Consider the following 15,933-nt stretch of genomic DNA (forward strand, 5'->3'; position numbering starts at 1 on the left):
TCCTAGCACGGCTGGGTCTCAGCCTGAGCACAAGTGGAGGGGCCAGGCTCTTTCTCAGATTGTAAGTCCTGGATCTCATCAGAGCCTTCCTCCCACTCTGATGGCTCTCCAGTCCCCCCGCATCTGATTCCCCAGAGTCAGCTGCCGGGTCCACTGGCTGGCACGGAATCACAATAGAGGTGTTGCTTGCCCCTTTCTCAAGAACCCATTGCTGCATCCCACCATACTAGACAATTTTTGTCCAGTGTCTAACCTCCCTTTTTGAGGTAAGATTGTGGAGAAGGTGGTCATACAGCAGCTTCAGTGATCTGTATATGAAGTGGATTGTCTGAACCCTTTTCAGTTAGGCTTCAGATCTATATATGACAGAAATGGCATTGGCTACTCTTTTGGATGATCTTTGGCGGTGCGGGATAAGGATAGTGCACCCATCTTGATTATACTTGACCTCTCAGTGGCTTTCAGTACCATCAGGCATGGTATCCTGCTGAATTAGCTCTGGGGATTGGGAATGGGTGGCACAGTATTGTGCTAATTTTCTTCCTTCTTCAGGGGCCAACACTCTCAGTGCTGATCCAGAGTGAGAGATCCTGAGAGCCTGTACTATATACAATACCACAAGGTTTGATACTGTCTCTGCTCCTGTCAAACATGAAACTGCTATGGGAGATCATCCATCACCAGGGACTGATATATGATCAGTATGCTGATGATATTCAATTATATCTTTCCACCCCTGGTGACTTAGACAATGCTGTGAATGTCCTATCCCAATGCTTGAAGGCTATGAGATCTGAACAACAGATTGAATGGCTTTGGGTTTAGGGCCTTTCGGATTTGAGACTTTACCATCTTTGATACTAGATTGGATGGCACTGTCCCAGATATACCCGACTTGCAAACTAGGGGTCAAGGAGCAGATAGTCATTTCTAGGAAGCCCTTTGCACAACTTTGGGTTGTGCACCATTTATATTCATTCCTGGATCGTGAGTCTCTGCTCACAGTTACTCACATCATAGTCACTTCTCTTATGGATTATTCTAATGCATTCCACATGGAGCTGCCCTAAGATTATCTGGAAGCTTCAACCAGTGTAAAATGCGGCACAGGCAGTTATGTGTGCCCTAAAGAGGTCACGTTTTATATCTCTACATTGATTGCCAGGTTGCTTTCAGATCCGATTCATGTTGCCAGTTTTGACTTTTAAAGCCCTACATGTTATAGAGTCATGTTATTTGAGGAATTGCCCCTTTGTGATCTACCGTCACATAAGGTCTGGCAGGAGAGGCCTGCTGTGGGTCCGATCTGTGAGAGAATCACATGCAATGGGACCTAGAGGACAAGCATTTTCTGCCATTGCACCTACTCTCTGGAACATCATTCCTTATGAGATGAGGTTTATTGTCTTTTGGAAAGCCCATAAAACAAGTGTGTTTTTTTCAATAGGCCTATGGATTCCTTGGTGTTAGGAAGCTTGCATGACGGTGATATTCTTCTGCTGCTGCTTTTGTTTTTTCTATGTTTCCTGTTTTAATTGGTTTTGCAGAAAGTTTTAATAGTGGGTTGTATTGTGTGCACTTTGTGTGAGATGGTGGCCATACAAATTTGACAGATAAATAAATAATGAAGAAATCAGTAAGAAGAAACAAGGCTATATATTTGAATCCTAAGTTTGAACAAGATTAAATCTATTAACATTAACTGTTCATATAAAAAAATATGGAATTTTTGTTTAAAACCAGCCCATCAAATAGTGCAAAAGCTATAGTGAACAGTTAGTTCAATGTTTATTTTTAATCTAAGATTGTTTTGTATTACAAAAGAGTCCAGATGAATTAAATTCAGTTAATTGTGCTACATTGTATGTAATAATTCATTAGACTTATAAGCTGCTTTTTTTTGTACAGCTAAAGGTGGCATTCATCGTGCTTTTTTCTCATATTTTCCCTAACCCTGTGAAGTGAGTTGGGCTGAGAGAGAGTGACTGCCCAAGATCACTCCGCCAACTTGGAGACTAGGCCTGGAGACTAAAACATATGAAGAACGGCTACAGGACTTGGGTGTAGCTAGTTTAAAGAAAAGAAGAAATAGGGGAGACATGATAGCAGTATTTCAGTATTTGAAGGGGTCACGTTATTCTCCAAAGCACCAGAGGGCAGGACAAGAAACAATGCTTGGAAACTGATCAAAGAGAGAAGCAACCTAGAATTAAGGAAAAACTTCCTGACAGTGAAGACAATTAACCAGTGGAACAACCTGCCTCCAGAAATCGTGGGCGCTCCATCACAAGAGATTTTTTAAGAAAAGGCTAGATTTTTAAGAAAAGTCACTTGTCTGAGATGGTATAGGTCGGGGGTAGGCAACCTCGGCTCTTTTATGACTCATGGACTTCAACTCCCAGAGCTGACTCAGGAATTCTGGGAGTTGAAGTCCATGAGTCATAAAAGAGCCGAGGTTGCCTACCCCTGGTATAGGTTCTCCTACTTGAGCAGGGGACTGGACCAGAAGATCTCCAAGGTCCCTTCCGCCTCTAGTCTAGTCTAGTCTAGTCTAGTCTAGTCTAGTCTAGAGCTAAGGGAAGATTAAAACTCATACTCTCCTGGTTTATAACCTAGCACCTTAACCAAACTAGCTGTTAGTAATGTGTTCATTAAGACATGTTTGCAATCATGTTTTAAACATCTAAGAAAGTTAACTTCTGAGATGGAGTAAAGTGCTAATCTGTGTTCTGACACAGTTGTAGATTGAGATCAAATTCATTTTACGGTATGCCAATCTACATAATACAGTTCAAGAACCATGCTAGTATTTCCCACTCTAATTCCTTTTTAATCAATTCAGAGGAAAACCTTTTTATATCATATTTCATGTATTTCTGTTGCAATATCTTTCTAAGTTGCTATTAGAGATCAGTGTTTATAAATTACCAATAGAGTGAAAATGCTGCACTGGAGGAGAAGGAGAAAAATACTTGGAGCTGCTGAAGTTTCCAGTGGCTTGTGGTATCTGCAGCAAATCACAATGATGTCAGAATAACAACCTGCAAATGATGGCACCATCGTGCATATGCCACCATTATGTATTTGCACTGTTACAAAATTCTGGCATCGTTGTGATTATGTATTTGTGATGCAAATATGTAAGTCACAGAATTTCATGATGATCATCACACCCAAATTATCATACCTCTCCCCAACATTCCCCTCTGTGCTTTTTTCCTCTCCAGGCAAAGGAGACAATGAAAGAAGAATCTTGGAACATTCATTTTTTTGAATATGGGAGGGGCATGTGTATGTACCGGACGGCCAAGACCCGTGAGCTGGTGCAAAAAGGAATTCCAGAGAGTCTTCGTGGAGAACTGTGGCTCCTGTTTTCAGGTGACTTTCTTGCTAAATGTGCACAATTGATTACTGACTTAAGGAGAAAATATTTTCCCCTGCTAAACAATTGTATAGTATGACTGCCATTAAAATGAAATTGCTCCCCAAACTGCAGATGGCCTGAAAAGTCAGCAATTATTGTTCCCAGAGCTAGAATTTCTTAGTTCTAAGCCAGTTGCTTCAGACAATTGTGAGGGTTTTTTTTCTCAAAGTATTTTTCTTTAGGTTTGCTAAAATGGGATGCAAAATAAGTACTATTCTTTAAAATATCCTTTCTAAATATATCATTCTTATTAACATCATGCATTTAGTTCTCAGTGTGAGACGGCTGCAAAAGGCTTGATAATCTGCAGGAAAGGGACGCGGTGGCTCAGTGGGTTAGGACTCTGAGCTTGTCGATCAGAAGATCGGCAGTTTGGCAGGTCGAATCCCGAGTGCTGCATAACAGAGTGAGTGCCTGTTACTCGTCCCAGCTTCTGCCAACCTAGCAGTTCGAAAGCACTTAAAAATGCAAATAGAAAAATAGGGACCACTACAGTGGGAAGGTAACAGTGTTCCATGTGCCTTTGGCGTCTAGTCATGCTGGCCACATGACCACAGAGACGTCCTCGGACAAGCGCTGGCTCTTCGGCTTTGAAACAGAGATGAGCACCGGCCCCTAGAGTCGGAAACAACTAGCACGCATGAAATCTTTTATTTGTAGAAGCCTCAGCCTGAATCACATCTTGAGCGCAGTAGGAAAGAAAAATAATGTTTCTGTGTCGATATAGGGGCTTGGAATGAGATGGCCACTCACCCTGGGTATTACAGTGATTTGGTGAAACAGTCTATGGGAAAATATAACCTTGCCACTGAGGAAATTGAAAGAGACCTGCATCGTTCAATGCCGGAGCACCCTGCCTTTCAGAATGAACTAGGAATTGCTGCACTTAGAAGAGTACTAACCGCATACGCTTTTCGGAATCCTACAATTGGATACTGCCAGGTAAGAGCGATATTTCTGGGTTACTTAGTAGTTTGATGGCATTCCTTCTCACCACTTGGCCACAGTTTGAATTGGAAGGCAGTCTCTCCCTTCTTTCCTGGAAGGAGTATATTGCCTTCTTTTGAGCACTATTTGGGCACAGTTGAGCAATCTGTAGATTGTGTGGTTTTCCCCAGCCTCTGTTTTGTAGACTCCTTCCACCTTCATGCACTTCTTGAGAAAGAGGGATTCTACCCTGAAAGAGTTCTGGAGGAAGAGAGAGGAGGAAGAGAGAGGATTAGTGAGATCATATAAGGGCAGATGAGAATATCTCTCTTCCTCTTTCATTTTCCCAGTGACATTTCAGGAACAGGGACCTACACTCTCTCTCTCTCTCTCTCTCTCTCTCTCTCTCTCTCTCTCTCTCTCTCTCTCTCTCTCTCTCTCTCTCTCTCTCTGTTTATACTGTTTTATTATTATAATATATTGGATAATATTTGGGTACAGTGGTATTTATATAGTCTTGACTAAAGGTTATTAACAGATTGACGGGCGGGGCATTGACAAACTGCAAAATACATTAAAATGTTTATTATAGAACAAAGGTTTCTATCTTGTGCTTAATATTTAACACAAAGGTTTCCAGATGTACCTACTTTCTCCAAGTAGTTGCATAGAGCCAAGGACATGATTCTGAGCTATACAACATCCTCTTCATTTATAATTTATATCTGAGGCTCCGACAAATTGACAAGCTAACAAATACTTGCCTTTTTAAATATGCTTCCTACCCAATATAAACGGCTATGTATATGCATGTTTGTCTTCATATTTGTCAGGCCATGAACATAGTGACATCAGTCCTGCTTCTGTACTGTAACGAAGAAGAAGCTTTCTGGCTCCTTGTAGCCCTGTGTGAGAGAATGCTGCCAGATTACTATAACACTAGAGTGGTTGGTAAGTCACTTTGAAAGCTGAGATTTGTGCCGCAAAAGAATCTGAACAGTCAGAGCAAGAGAGCTTTAGTTGCAAGATAGTTGGAGAGTCGTCTTTAGGACAAGTCGATGAATGTTCAAAAGAGCCTTGGTGGAGCAGTGGGCTAATGCCTCCTTAAGTAACACCAGCTGCCTGCAATTAGCGCAGGTTCGCATCCCACCAGGCTCAAGGTTGACTCAGCCTTCCATCCTTCCGAGGTAGGTAAAATGAGGACCCAGATTGTCGGGGGCAATTAAGCTGACTTTGTAATAATGCCGCTTGGGCCCCCCCCTGAAAGCCCTAATAAGCAGGCATATACATAGAATGAAGGCTATTGCTAAGCACATTGATTTGTGCTTAGATCAGCGTTTCCCAACCTTAGGAACTTGAAGATGCGTGGACTTCAACTCCCAGAATTCCCCAGCCAGCATAGCTGGCTGGGGAATTCTGGGAGTTGAAGTCCACGCATCTTCAAGTTCCTAAGGTTGGGAAATGCTGGCTTAGATTGTAAGCCGCCCTGAGTCTTCGGAGAAGGGCGGGATATAAATGGGATTAAAATAAAAAAAATAAAAATAAAAGATTAGCTTGCCATCAGAAGATGTGCGTACTTGATCACTGGAGGTTTTTAAGAAGAGACTGGATAGTCACTTGTCTTAAATGGTATAAGGCCTCCTGCTTGAACAGGGGGTTAGGGTTAGAAGAACTTCAAGGTCCCTTCCAGCTCTCTTCTGATCGATTGAAGCTTCACTGATTGTTATATAATTAAAATACTGTTAGAACTGCACAGTTCAAATTAATCAAGTGAGCTGTCTTTTCATTTTCAAGTTTGGGTAAAACCATGTAACTGAATAACTATATCTTATTCAAACTCCTTAAAAATGTTGCAGTGTTGAAATCCTCAAATTTTCATAGCCAATCTATTTATTGAGTTTCTGTTGTGATTCTCTCAAATTGTATTTCTGTAGGTTTATATCAACCCCATTTAATAATACTGTTTTTAATTAAAATAATAGGTAAATATCTTCTTGAAATCCAATCAGATATTCCCAAGCTTTCAGTATATTTCCACACCCTTCTTAGCTCTACATGAACTGTTCTCATCCTTATATTCTTTTGAGCTGTACCATATTATTTTTTGCAGTATATCAGCCTTCCTGATAAGATTTTAATCAACACTGAGTTGAAAAGTATTGTTTCTTTCCAAGTCTGCAAAAGATACCATCCTTTCAAAATAATTAAGGAGCTAGAATGATTATAACCTGGGGTCAGGCAATCTTAAGAATCTAGCAAGAAATTGCAGAGAATGTCAATAAAATCAGAAGTAACATTATCAGTATTCAGCGGCAAGAAGTATAGTGATAGTTTAGAAATGAAACCTAAATATAAAATCCTAATAATTTTATGAGAAAGAAGTTACTTTATTGTGGACAAATTCAGTACAGAATCTGCCAATTCAGGTTTCATCTCGCTGTCAAATACGTGGCGATAAAGAAGCTTGAAAAATGTTCTAAATCAGAAATGGTGCATCCTTCTTAAAAACAGATTAATATTTATCACCCTGTGTTTCTATTTCAAGAGATAATTTCCACTTAGGGAAAAACTGCTGCAACTCAAACTTTGCGGTAGGATTTCATAACTGATGTTAATCACTTCCTTGAGGATAAGTAGCATACAGTGAAGCCAGTTTGCCAATCAAGTACTGACTATGCATATGTGGGCTCATTACAAAGTATTTATTTATTTAATTAATTAAATTTCTATACCGCCCTATTCCCGAAGGACCCCAGATTTTATTTGAAATGTGGTTTGGACAAATCAGCTCTTTGTTTGTAATGGAACCCTGTTTCACAATAACTCTCACAATACCATAGATAACACTTCTGTCTCTGTTGCCTATTCAGGTGCACTAGTAGACCAAGGCATCTTTGAAGAACTAACAAGAGATTGCCTTCCCCAGCTGTCTGAGAAGATGCAAGATTTAGGAGTCATTTCCAGCATATCGCTATCTTGGTTCCTCACACTTTTCCTTAGCGTCATGCCTTTTGAAAGCGCAGTGGTCATTGTTGACTGTTTCTTCTACGAAGGCATAAAGGTCATCTTGCAGGTATCCCTGGCCATCCTGGATGCCAACATGGACAAGCTGTTAAATTGCTGCGACGAAGGTGAAGCCATGACTGTCTTGGGCAGGTAGTTTTGTTTTTAATTTCAGAATTAAGCCGGGGTGGGGTGGGGGGACTTTCCATCTTCAAATGATAATCCTGTTTCAGCCAATTCTGCTGCATTGTGCAAAGTACCTGCCATTCAGATATTTCTGTATCATTACATATGTAAATAAGAAACCCATATAATACATAAATTGTGTTGTGCCCAATATCTCCTACTGCTCAAACCAAAATAGCCAGTAGAAAAAAGTACCAACTGGGGAATGTGCCATGTCTGCAGCAGCCAAAAATGGCTAACAGGAGTTGGACCGATTTCAGGCTTTGCTACGTCATCACTGCAGTCACCACCAAGGTGTCACAAATCATGCACAATTCTGCTTGTGTCCAGAAAAAATGATAACAGTATTTTATGGTTAGAGCAGATAAATACAACGTTAGATAGCCTCAGCTTCAGGCTGAGAATGAGAGCAGGGCCACATCAAAAAATATGTCCTGAAAAAATATAGTTTACAAGGGAACTTTGAGTTGCAGTTATGATATATACCAGTGATGGCGAACCTTTTAGAGACCGAGTGCCCAAACTGCAACCCAAAACCCACTTATGTATCGTCGGGTGCTGGGTGGGCATGGCCCATTGGGTGGGCGTGGCTGCGGTGGTAACGGCAGACTGGGTGGGACTAAAAAGTTCAATCAATCAATTCCAACTTTGCGAGATCTTTTTTCCCCCGCGCGAGTTGAAATTGATTGATTGATTGTACCTTTTTTTTTGCATACGGCGGTAGAGGCCTAAAGCAAAAATGTTTTATAAAACCCAGCTGAAGGCCCAGGAGTGGGGTGATGGCACGCGTGCCCACAGAGAGGGCTCTGCGTGCCACCTGTGGCACACGTGCCATAGGTTCGCCATCACAGATATATACTATAGGCTTATATATGATTATTACATTTTTCCTTTATTTATCAGAGACCAAAATGCTTCAATATATACAGTATATTAATTACACAATAATATAGCATTACATTGTTATTAATATATAATTTAATTAGAATATATGAATGAATCAAGTATCTTAAATCATAAATGTCATTTTAATTATTTTAATTTTAAAATCAGTTTCAGGTTATCATGAAAGATTTCTTAGACATGTATTTTATTAAATAAATTGTATAGACCCTCCTGACCATAATCTTCAGATTATGCACTAATTCAAAATTCTGTACTGATATTTTATTTTTTGTAGGTATCTGGACAATGTGGTTAATCGGCAGAGTATTTTCCCACCTATTCCTCACCTCCATGCTTTATTGACGAGTGGGGATGATCCACCAGTGGAAATTGATATATTTGAACTTATCAGAACAGCCTACGAGGTCAAAATATAACAAATCTTACATTTTATTTTGGTATTTTAAAATGAATTATATACTGGCTTTGTAATATCTGTTAATCAAAGATATGTCTTTAAGCATTCATAAATTCAAGGTATGGAGTCACCTGTTGTTTTATGAAGAATGCAATAGATAAATCATTTAGCTGTAATTTTTCCTTTCTTAAGCCATTTTTCTTTTAAAACATATTAGTTTTGGTTTTTGGCTCCCTAAAGCAGGGCTTTTCAACCAGTGGTACAGGTACCACCTGTGGTACATTGGCACCTGGCAAGTGGTACGCGACCATCCTAGAAAAGTAGTGGGGGAGGGGAATGAGCTGAACCGGTGGCAGCACTGCGCAAGCCTGAGTGAGAGATGGCTGGAGCTGCAGGGCTGTCAGGGCTCAGCAGCAGCGTCAGGATCAGTGCCAGTCTCCAGCTGGAGCTCGGCGCTGATCCTGGCGCTTCTGCTGAGCCCAGAAGCGCCATTCAGCGGGAATGTACGGTTACAGTGTCCCAGGGTCATGTGAAGTAACCAAAACCTGCTGCAACCACCCAGCAGAGGGGGGGAAATAAAAACCAAACACCCCCCTACCCCATCCCCGCTGCCAAGCCTCAACAGAAATGCTCACAACAATGAAAACCTCAGACAGGAGGAAGAGCGCCTCCGGGCGGGCAGCCAGGCAGGTGTCTTGGTCGGCTGTGGCTTGGGGAGCACTTTTTTCAGTGCCATTGTAACTTTGAACAGTCACTAAGCAAACTGTTGTAAGTCGAGGACTAACTGTACTTCATCACTTTTCCCCTTTTTTGCGGGGCTCATCAGGTTTTTGAAACCTTGCTAGGTGACTGGTGGTACTTGGATGTTGCCGTATCCTAAAAGTGGTACAATGGGTGAAAAGATTGAAAAGCCCTGCCCTAAAGCCAATCCTATGTTTTCAGGTGGCTTTTACTGCTGCTACCATTGGCTAATATACAGTATCTTTTCTCTCTTCGCTTTCCATTAGAACTTCCAAGTCTGACTTCCAGATGAGTGCAAAGGGGGAGCAAAGAGATATCGAAAGTTCTGCCTCTTTGTTACTCTCTAGTGCAGTGTCAAACTGCCGGCCCGCGGGCCGGTTTCATCATACCGAAGCCGCACACACACCCCCATTGCCGGCAATGCAAAAAGAGACGTGATACATCATGACACGTCACGTGATGTGGCGAGTTTGACACCTGTGCTCTAGTGGCTTGGCCTATTTTTGCAGTACAAATCAATTAGCTCCATTTCCCCCATGGCTTCCAAACATGGTTACTGAGCTATCACTTCTACAAGCATTGCTTCATCATCAATGAAATAATTGCTAAGTAAAAGTATTCCATCAAATGAGTGTATGTTTTTCCCCCAAAACGTGTGGTATTTTCTGTGGATTTAGTTATAAACCCCAGTTTTTATTTTCACTGCAGAAATTCAGCCACTTGAAAGCGGCTGACATTGAACAGATGCGTTTTAAACAAAGATTAAAGGTAATCCATTCTTTAGAAGACACTGCTAAGAGAAGTGTGGTAAGTCATATCCATATTGTTAAAATCATGTATTAAGTTAACTGATTTTGTATCTCCTATTTGGAATCTTTGAGGCTAGGTTAAGCTAAATAATATAAAGAAGTAAATTAGATAAATAACTACTTGCCATGTTATTCTTTATTTTCTACAGCAAGGTGTGTAGTGTGGTAATATACAGTAATAGTATGTCGTGGTATATTGCTAATTTGAATATTGATTAGAAGTATTATCAATCTCCCTTAAGACCAGTATTAAGCTGAAGATTTTACGGCCCCAGCATTTGGCATAATTCTATAATTTTTGTTCCTTTCTCTTGCATTCTCTGTTTTTCCTGCTACCAATCCTAATTAATTGTTCCAGAAAAATAGAAAGTTTTTTTCTTCTGGCATTTTAGTCGATTCTGATATAGGTACAAATAATACAAACGACACCCAGGGATAGGGCCTTCTCAGTGGGTGCGCCTGCCCTTTGGAACCAGCTGCCAGTGGAGCTGAGGACTGCCCCCGATCTCCGTTCATTCCGCCAGGGCCTGAAGACCTGGCTCTTCGAGCTCTCTGGCCCAGGCTGAGAATTCTAATTTTAGCTTTAATCTTAATTTTAACTGGGGTTTTATTTATGCAGAGACGAATATAATTTTTTAATCTGTTTTTTACTTTTGTATCTTTGTTTTTTAATCACCCTGTAAACCGCCCTGAGTCCTTCGGGAAAGGGCGGTATATAAATGTAATAAAATAAATAAATAAAATAAATAAATCCCCTACTTAAAGAGAGGCTATTCATAAGTCCATTTTGTTCTCAAATCCAATAAGTCTAAAAACATGCTTAGTGCAATTCTTGCCTTAGATGAGGGGCAGCATAATACTAAAACCTGACAGCTTCTATAACTCCAACTTAGAATATTCTGGAAATCAGGAGAAGGATTAGTTTCAAGCACACTGCAGATGTATTTCCATGTGTCACGTATGCATTCAGCATGCTGCATATGTATTCCAATGTGCTATAAACTCACTCTTTCCTGTGTTCTCCTGTCTTATGAGTGCAGGCAGATTTATTTGAATCGGCAAAAGTTCGCAATGCAATAATTTGTTAGTAAAGTTAATAAAGCCAAATGAGGGTTGTTTTTTTCCTCATAAGGAGCATTGTGATTTCTTTTTTTAATTTTTATCCCATAACCTGTTGGCTTGAAAACATTCCAGTCTTTTTTATGAAAGCACCTTGACAGATTTACCATATAGACTCATACTAGCTAATTTTCTGTCTTTATTTTCTCCTACTGAAAATGTAAGAGGAAATAGTGACCTTTCAATTCTCTGAATTGCTCTATCTGGGAATCTCAAGGGAAGAGTGGCTTTCACATTTTCTAGCTGCTGTTTTTGTCTCTTGTTTGTGGTATCCCTTCCCTCCAGATAGCATCAGATGTCAAGCAATTGTCTCTAATGCCCTTGTAGAAGTTTGACAGTGAGCACGTTAAGGATAAAAAAGCTGAGCGGAAGAAAAAATCGACCCATTTCCTGTTCCTGCTTCCAATTATAGTGCACTGAGTGCAGGAAATACATATAATACTGTTGACCACCTTTTTTGTGCTTATTGACTCAGTTCAAGAGAATAGAATTGTTCTTTTTATTTGTTATTCAGTTTTTAGTTTTTAGAATCTTCTGATCTTACAGATCACTACCTCACAAATACAGGCAACGTTCTGTTCAAAATCATCAGGTTTTGTTGTTTTTTTTACAAAAGTTACTTTGCCGTGCTTTTTAAAAATATAGATTCCTCCTTTAATTAAATCTATTTTTCCAAAGTCCCAGCTGACAGAACTAAGATATATTTGCTGCTGTGATTTCTGCAGGTCCGAGCTGTATCTGGAGACATTGGCTTTTCTATGCAAGAATTAGAAGATCTTTATGTAGTATTTAAGGTGGGAGACCCTGACAAAGCATTATCCTCTTTATTATTGCTGCAAGTAGAGATAAAGTATGCTTATGAAAACTTTAAATTACAGCAATGCCAGCGTCCAAGCTGGTGGTGTATTAAAAAGACTTTTATGTTCAGACAGTTTGGGTTTATTTTTGTAGTTGAGAAAACAGAGAAATTCAACAAAATTAAAAGGGATCTTATTTTGTTAGGCTGATTCAGCTTTTTGTTTAGTTTAGTTTGATTTTGTTTCATTACATCACATCCTGTGATGCTAAAAAATACGTAAGATTTATTTAGTTTTTCTTTGGGGAAAAGAGCAGTATTTCAACCAATCTCCAATCATAGATGCAACTTCTGAGGAGCTGGGGACAAAATACTTTGCCTTGACTTCTCTCTGCGTTTTGTTTAGAATTAGCAATGTCACATAATAGTCTTTCTTACTTAACAAACATGAATTCCTAATTTTCCAAATGCAGAGGTCGAAGACTGTTGTGCTTTCAGCCAAGGCCTTTCAAATTATTACGGTTAAAGAAAAGCAGTAGAGTAAAGCAGTAGAGTGTTCATTACGGTGTTAAAACAAACATTTCAAAGGCTGTAAAACTTCCAGAAAACCCTATTTTATTTCCAAACTGTCCTCCTCCATTATTGAACATTTTCTGCTTGGTTCTGTGTGCGAATTGATTGGATTCTTTATAATTATCATTTTCATTGTCTTGCATGTTTCAGAACTGATTAAAGGCCATATCTAAACCTTTAAGTTATATATTCAAGGCTTACAGATTAAAAGAAAAGTACCACTCACTCACTCTCAGCCCGACCTCGCTCACAGTGTTGTTTTGGGGAAAGAGGAAGAGGAAGCTTCTGTATGTTACTTTGAATTGTACATGATAAAGGCGGAATGCAGATCTAGTAAATAAATCATTCGTTTTGTTTGTAGGCAAAACACTTAATGAGCTGTTACTGGGGAAATCATGCTTCAGCTACTCAACAAGACCAAAGCCTACCCTACTTAGAGCAGTACCGCATCAACCTTGAACAGTTCAAAGACTTGTTTGCTTCCCTTACACCTTGGTCTTGTGGACTCCACACACCAGTGCTTGCAGAAAGAATGTTTCGACTTCTGGATGAAAACAAAGATTCTCTTATCAACTTTAAAGAGTTTGCAACAGGCATGAGTAAGTAGCTTTTCTGAAATAGTATCTAGTCTTATATGTTAAATCATTGTTGAAAAGTAACACAACACTAGAGTTGTGCAGCTGTTTGGATTTCAAGTGGAGGGGTCTTTGAGCTGGGATTGAGACTGAGGCTGTCCTTATCAGTGGCTGCAGTCTCTACAAATACAGAAAATTCTCGTTCTGTATTGCCACCCAGTGGTCATCTGGTTCAGGTATAGCAGCCCCAAACAAAACTGCAAAATTCAATGACAATTTCTTCCTCGCAGGGTAGATAAAAATAATAGTTTTTCTGACCATTTTGTCTTCTACTCAGAAATCAACCAAAGCTACGTACAGTTTTAAGCTATTTGTATAATACCTGTATTTGACTGATAGAAGCATGAATAGGTATGGTCTGACTCAAATTATTCAAATTATTCCATGATTCAATATAAGTTCAATGACTTTAGACAAGCTGGTGTCTCTCTGCCAAATTCCTTTATCTTTATAGTTAGAATACTTACTTATTGATTGCCTGTGATTGCTATCTATCAACAAATCTATTAAACATTATTTTTTCGATCTTGATATAAGCAAAAAGTCCGTAAACCAAAAAATGGTTTATTTTACCCCTGATCAAATAAAATAAGTTTATATCCCTTTCTTTTGTTTCTAGGAGTCTTAATATTTAATTCAATCAATATTGTCACAGAATTTGATTTCTTTTTAATTCTTCTTGATCCCATCACAGATTTCTTCAAGGCTTCAACAAGTCTGGTTTTTTTTAAATCCAATAAGAAAACATTTTCCAGACCATTCTCTTGGTTTATCCTTTGTATTTCCCTTTAAATTTTTTAAGCTTCATCCAGTTTTATTTATAAATCTGTCATTTTCAAAATCATTTTCTTGGCCTGCGATTTGTAGTTCCACTTTGCATAGTTTTTCTTTCTTGCCAGATAAAATTTATTACATATCTGTCATCCCTTCATTAACATCTTTTGGACATAGTTTATCCACAGAAGCAGACATCATTACCAACAGTGTTGATATTGTAGTTACTAATTTCTGGCTCCATTCTTCAACAATCTCCTTTAATGTTTCCAATATTATAATCTTTTGTATCATTTTGTGAGTCCTGATGTTATCTGAAATCAAGAATAGGGTTGTATTTTTTTCCTTCTTCTTAGAATTTTTAGTCCCTTGTCGTCTATTTTCTAAAATCATGAAGTAACTTATCTTTCTTATGGCTTAAGAAATAGCCAAGATAGCCAAAATAAGTCTATTTTCCATGAGAAACCATTTCTTTTTTATAGTTAATTCTAAAATCTTATATGTATGCGGGGAAGGGAGGGGAAATCATTTGGCAAATGGTAGCAGCTTGCAACCTTTCTATCTACTTCCCCACTGACTTTCTGGGGAACTAGCAGAGAAGATTACAGATTGCAGTCACATGTTCAGAGGTTGCTTGGTAACGGGATGTAAGTGTGAACAGACTTCTGAGCACCCATGTCACAGTCATATGACTGTGGGGTGGGGGGCAATGTTTTACAATGGCTGGAAGTGCTTGACGGACCAGAAAGCACCTCTTCTGAGCCATGGTAACTTCAAATAGTTGTTAAATGAGTAGCTGAAAGTTGAGGATTACCTGTAAACCCATCTATAGCTTGGGTCTTTATTATGGAAACATTTTCTCCAAGTAGAATTTGCCTGCTCCAAATGGCCTATAGCCACAGAGAGAATGGTCTGGCTATCAATCTAAAAGAACCTAGGCAGGTTGGAATCCATAGAATGCCATTCCCACTATTGCCCCCCCCTCTCTCTCTCTTTCTCTCCCTCCCTCCCTCTTTCTCTTAGAGCAGCATGCCCCCTGCGATCAGATGTGCCTCTGTATCCAATGGTTTTTATTAATACTACTTACAATGTTCTGTTTACTGTGAGATTTGTTAATGGTGATAATGGTGATTTTATGGATGTTTTAATTTCATAGACTACAAGCCATCTAGAATTGCTAGAAGAGGTGGCATAAGTATATTGATATAAATAAATAAATGAAAATCACGTTGAGAGAAAAAGCATAAAAACAAGTTTTAATCTCAGAGATAATCGTAGGAATAGGAAAACCTTTTCTAGCTAAACTTGTACATCATAGTTATTAAGCATAAGAATCTGAAAAAAGCTATCTAGGAATACTTCTAAAATCTTAAGTATTTCTTTTGATCCCAACAGGTGGAATGTATCATGGTGATCTGACTGAGAAGCTGAAACTCCTTTACAAACTCCATTTGCCTCCAGGTGATCCACTGCTTTCACGCTTCTGGGAATTTAAGATTACAAATTTCTTAAGGCTTTTCTACTAAATTTACTAGACTGATGGTACATATAAGTGGTTGCAATATTCTACCCATAAGAACATAAATAATACTCCCTATTTTAGTATAGGTATGCAGAGATTTCGTGTACATAGGTAGAGAGGC

At 39.2% G+C, this 15,933-nt stretch overlaps 1 protein-coding gene across 1 annotated transcript in view; it reads left to right on the plus strand.

The window, feature by feature from the left end:
- The window catches only part of TBC1D9B (TBC1 domain family member 9B), a 40,818-nt gene that overhangs the window by 16,754 nt on the left and 8,131 nt on the right, over nucleotides 1–15,933 (plus strand). The window contains exons 9-17 of the mRNA XM_083352290.1: nucleotides 3,228–3,378; nucleotides 4,152–4,366; nucleotides 5,185–5,302; nucleotides 7,222–7,507; nucleotides 8,721–8,850; nucleotides 10,293–10,391; nucleotides 12,238–12,306; nucleotides 13,243–13,480; nucleotides 15,686–15,751. Coding sequence (XP_083208416.1) covers nucleotides 3,228–3,378; nucleotides 4,152–4,366; nucleotides 5,185–5,302; nucleotides 7,222–7,507; nucleotides 8,721–8,850; nucleotides 10,293–10,391; nucleotides 12,238–12,306; nucleotides 13,243–13,480; nucleotides 15,686–15,751 — 1,372 coding nt within the window. The remainder of the gene's footprint in view (nucleotides 1–3,227; nucleotides 3,379–4,151; nucleotides 4,367–5,184; nucleotides 5,303–7,221; nucleotides 7,508–8,720; nucleotides 8,851–10,292; nucleotides 10,392–12,237; nucleotides 12,307–13,242; nucleotides 13,481–15,685; nucleotides 15,752–15,933) is intronic.

Source organism: Vipera ursinii (assembly GCF_947247035.1).
Source record: "Vipera ursinii genome assembly, chromosome: 2".
NCBI classification, from domain to species: domain Eukaryota; kingdom Metazoa; phylum Chordata; class Lepidosauria; order Squamata; family Viperidae; genus Vipera; species Vipera ursinii.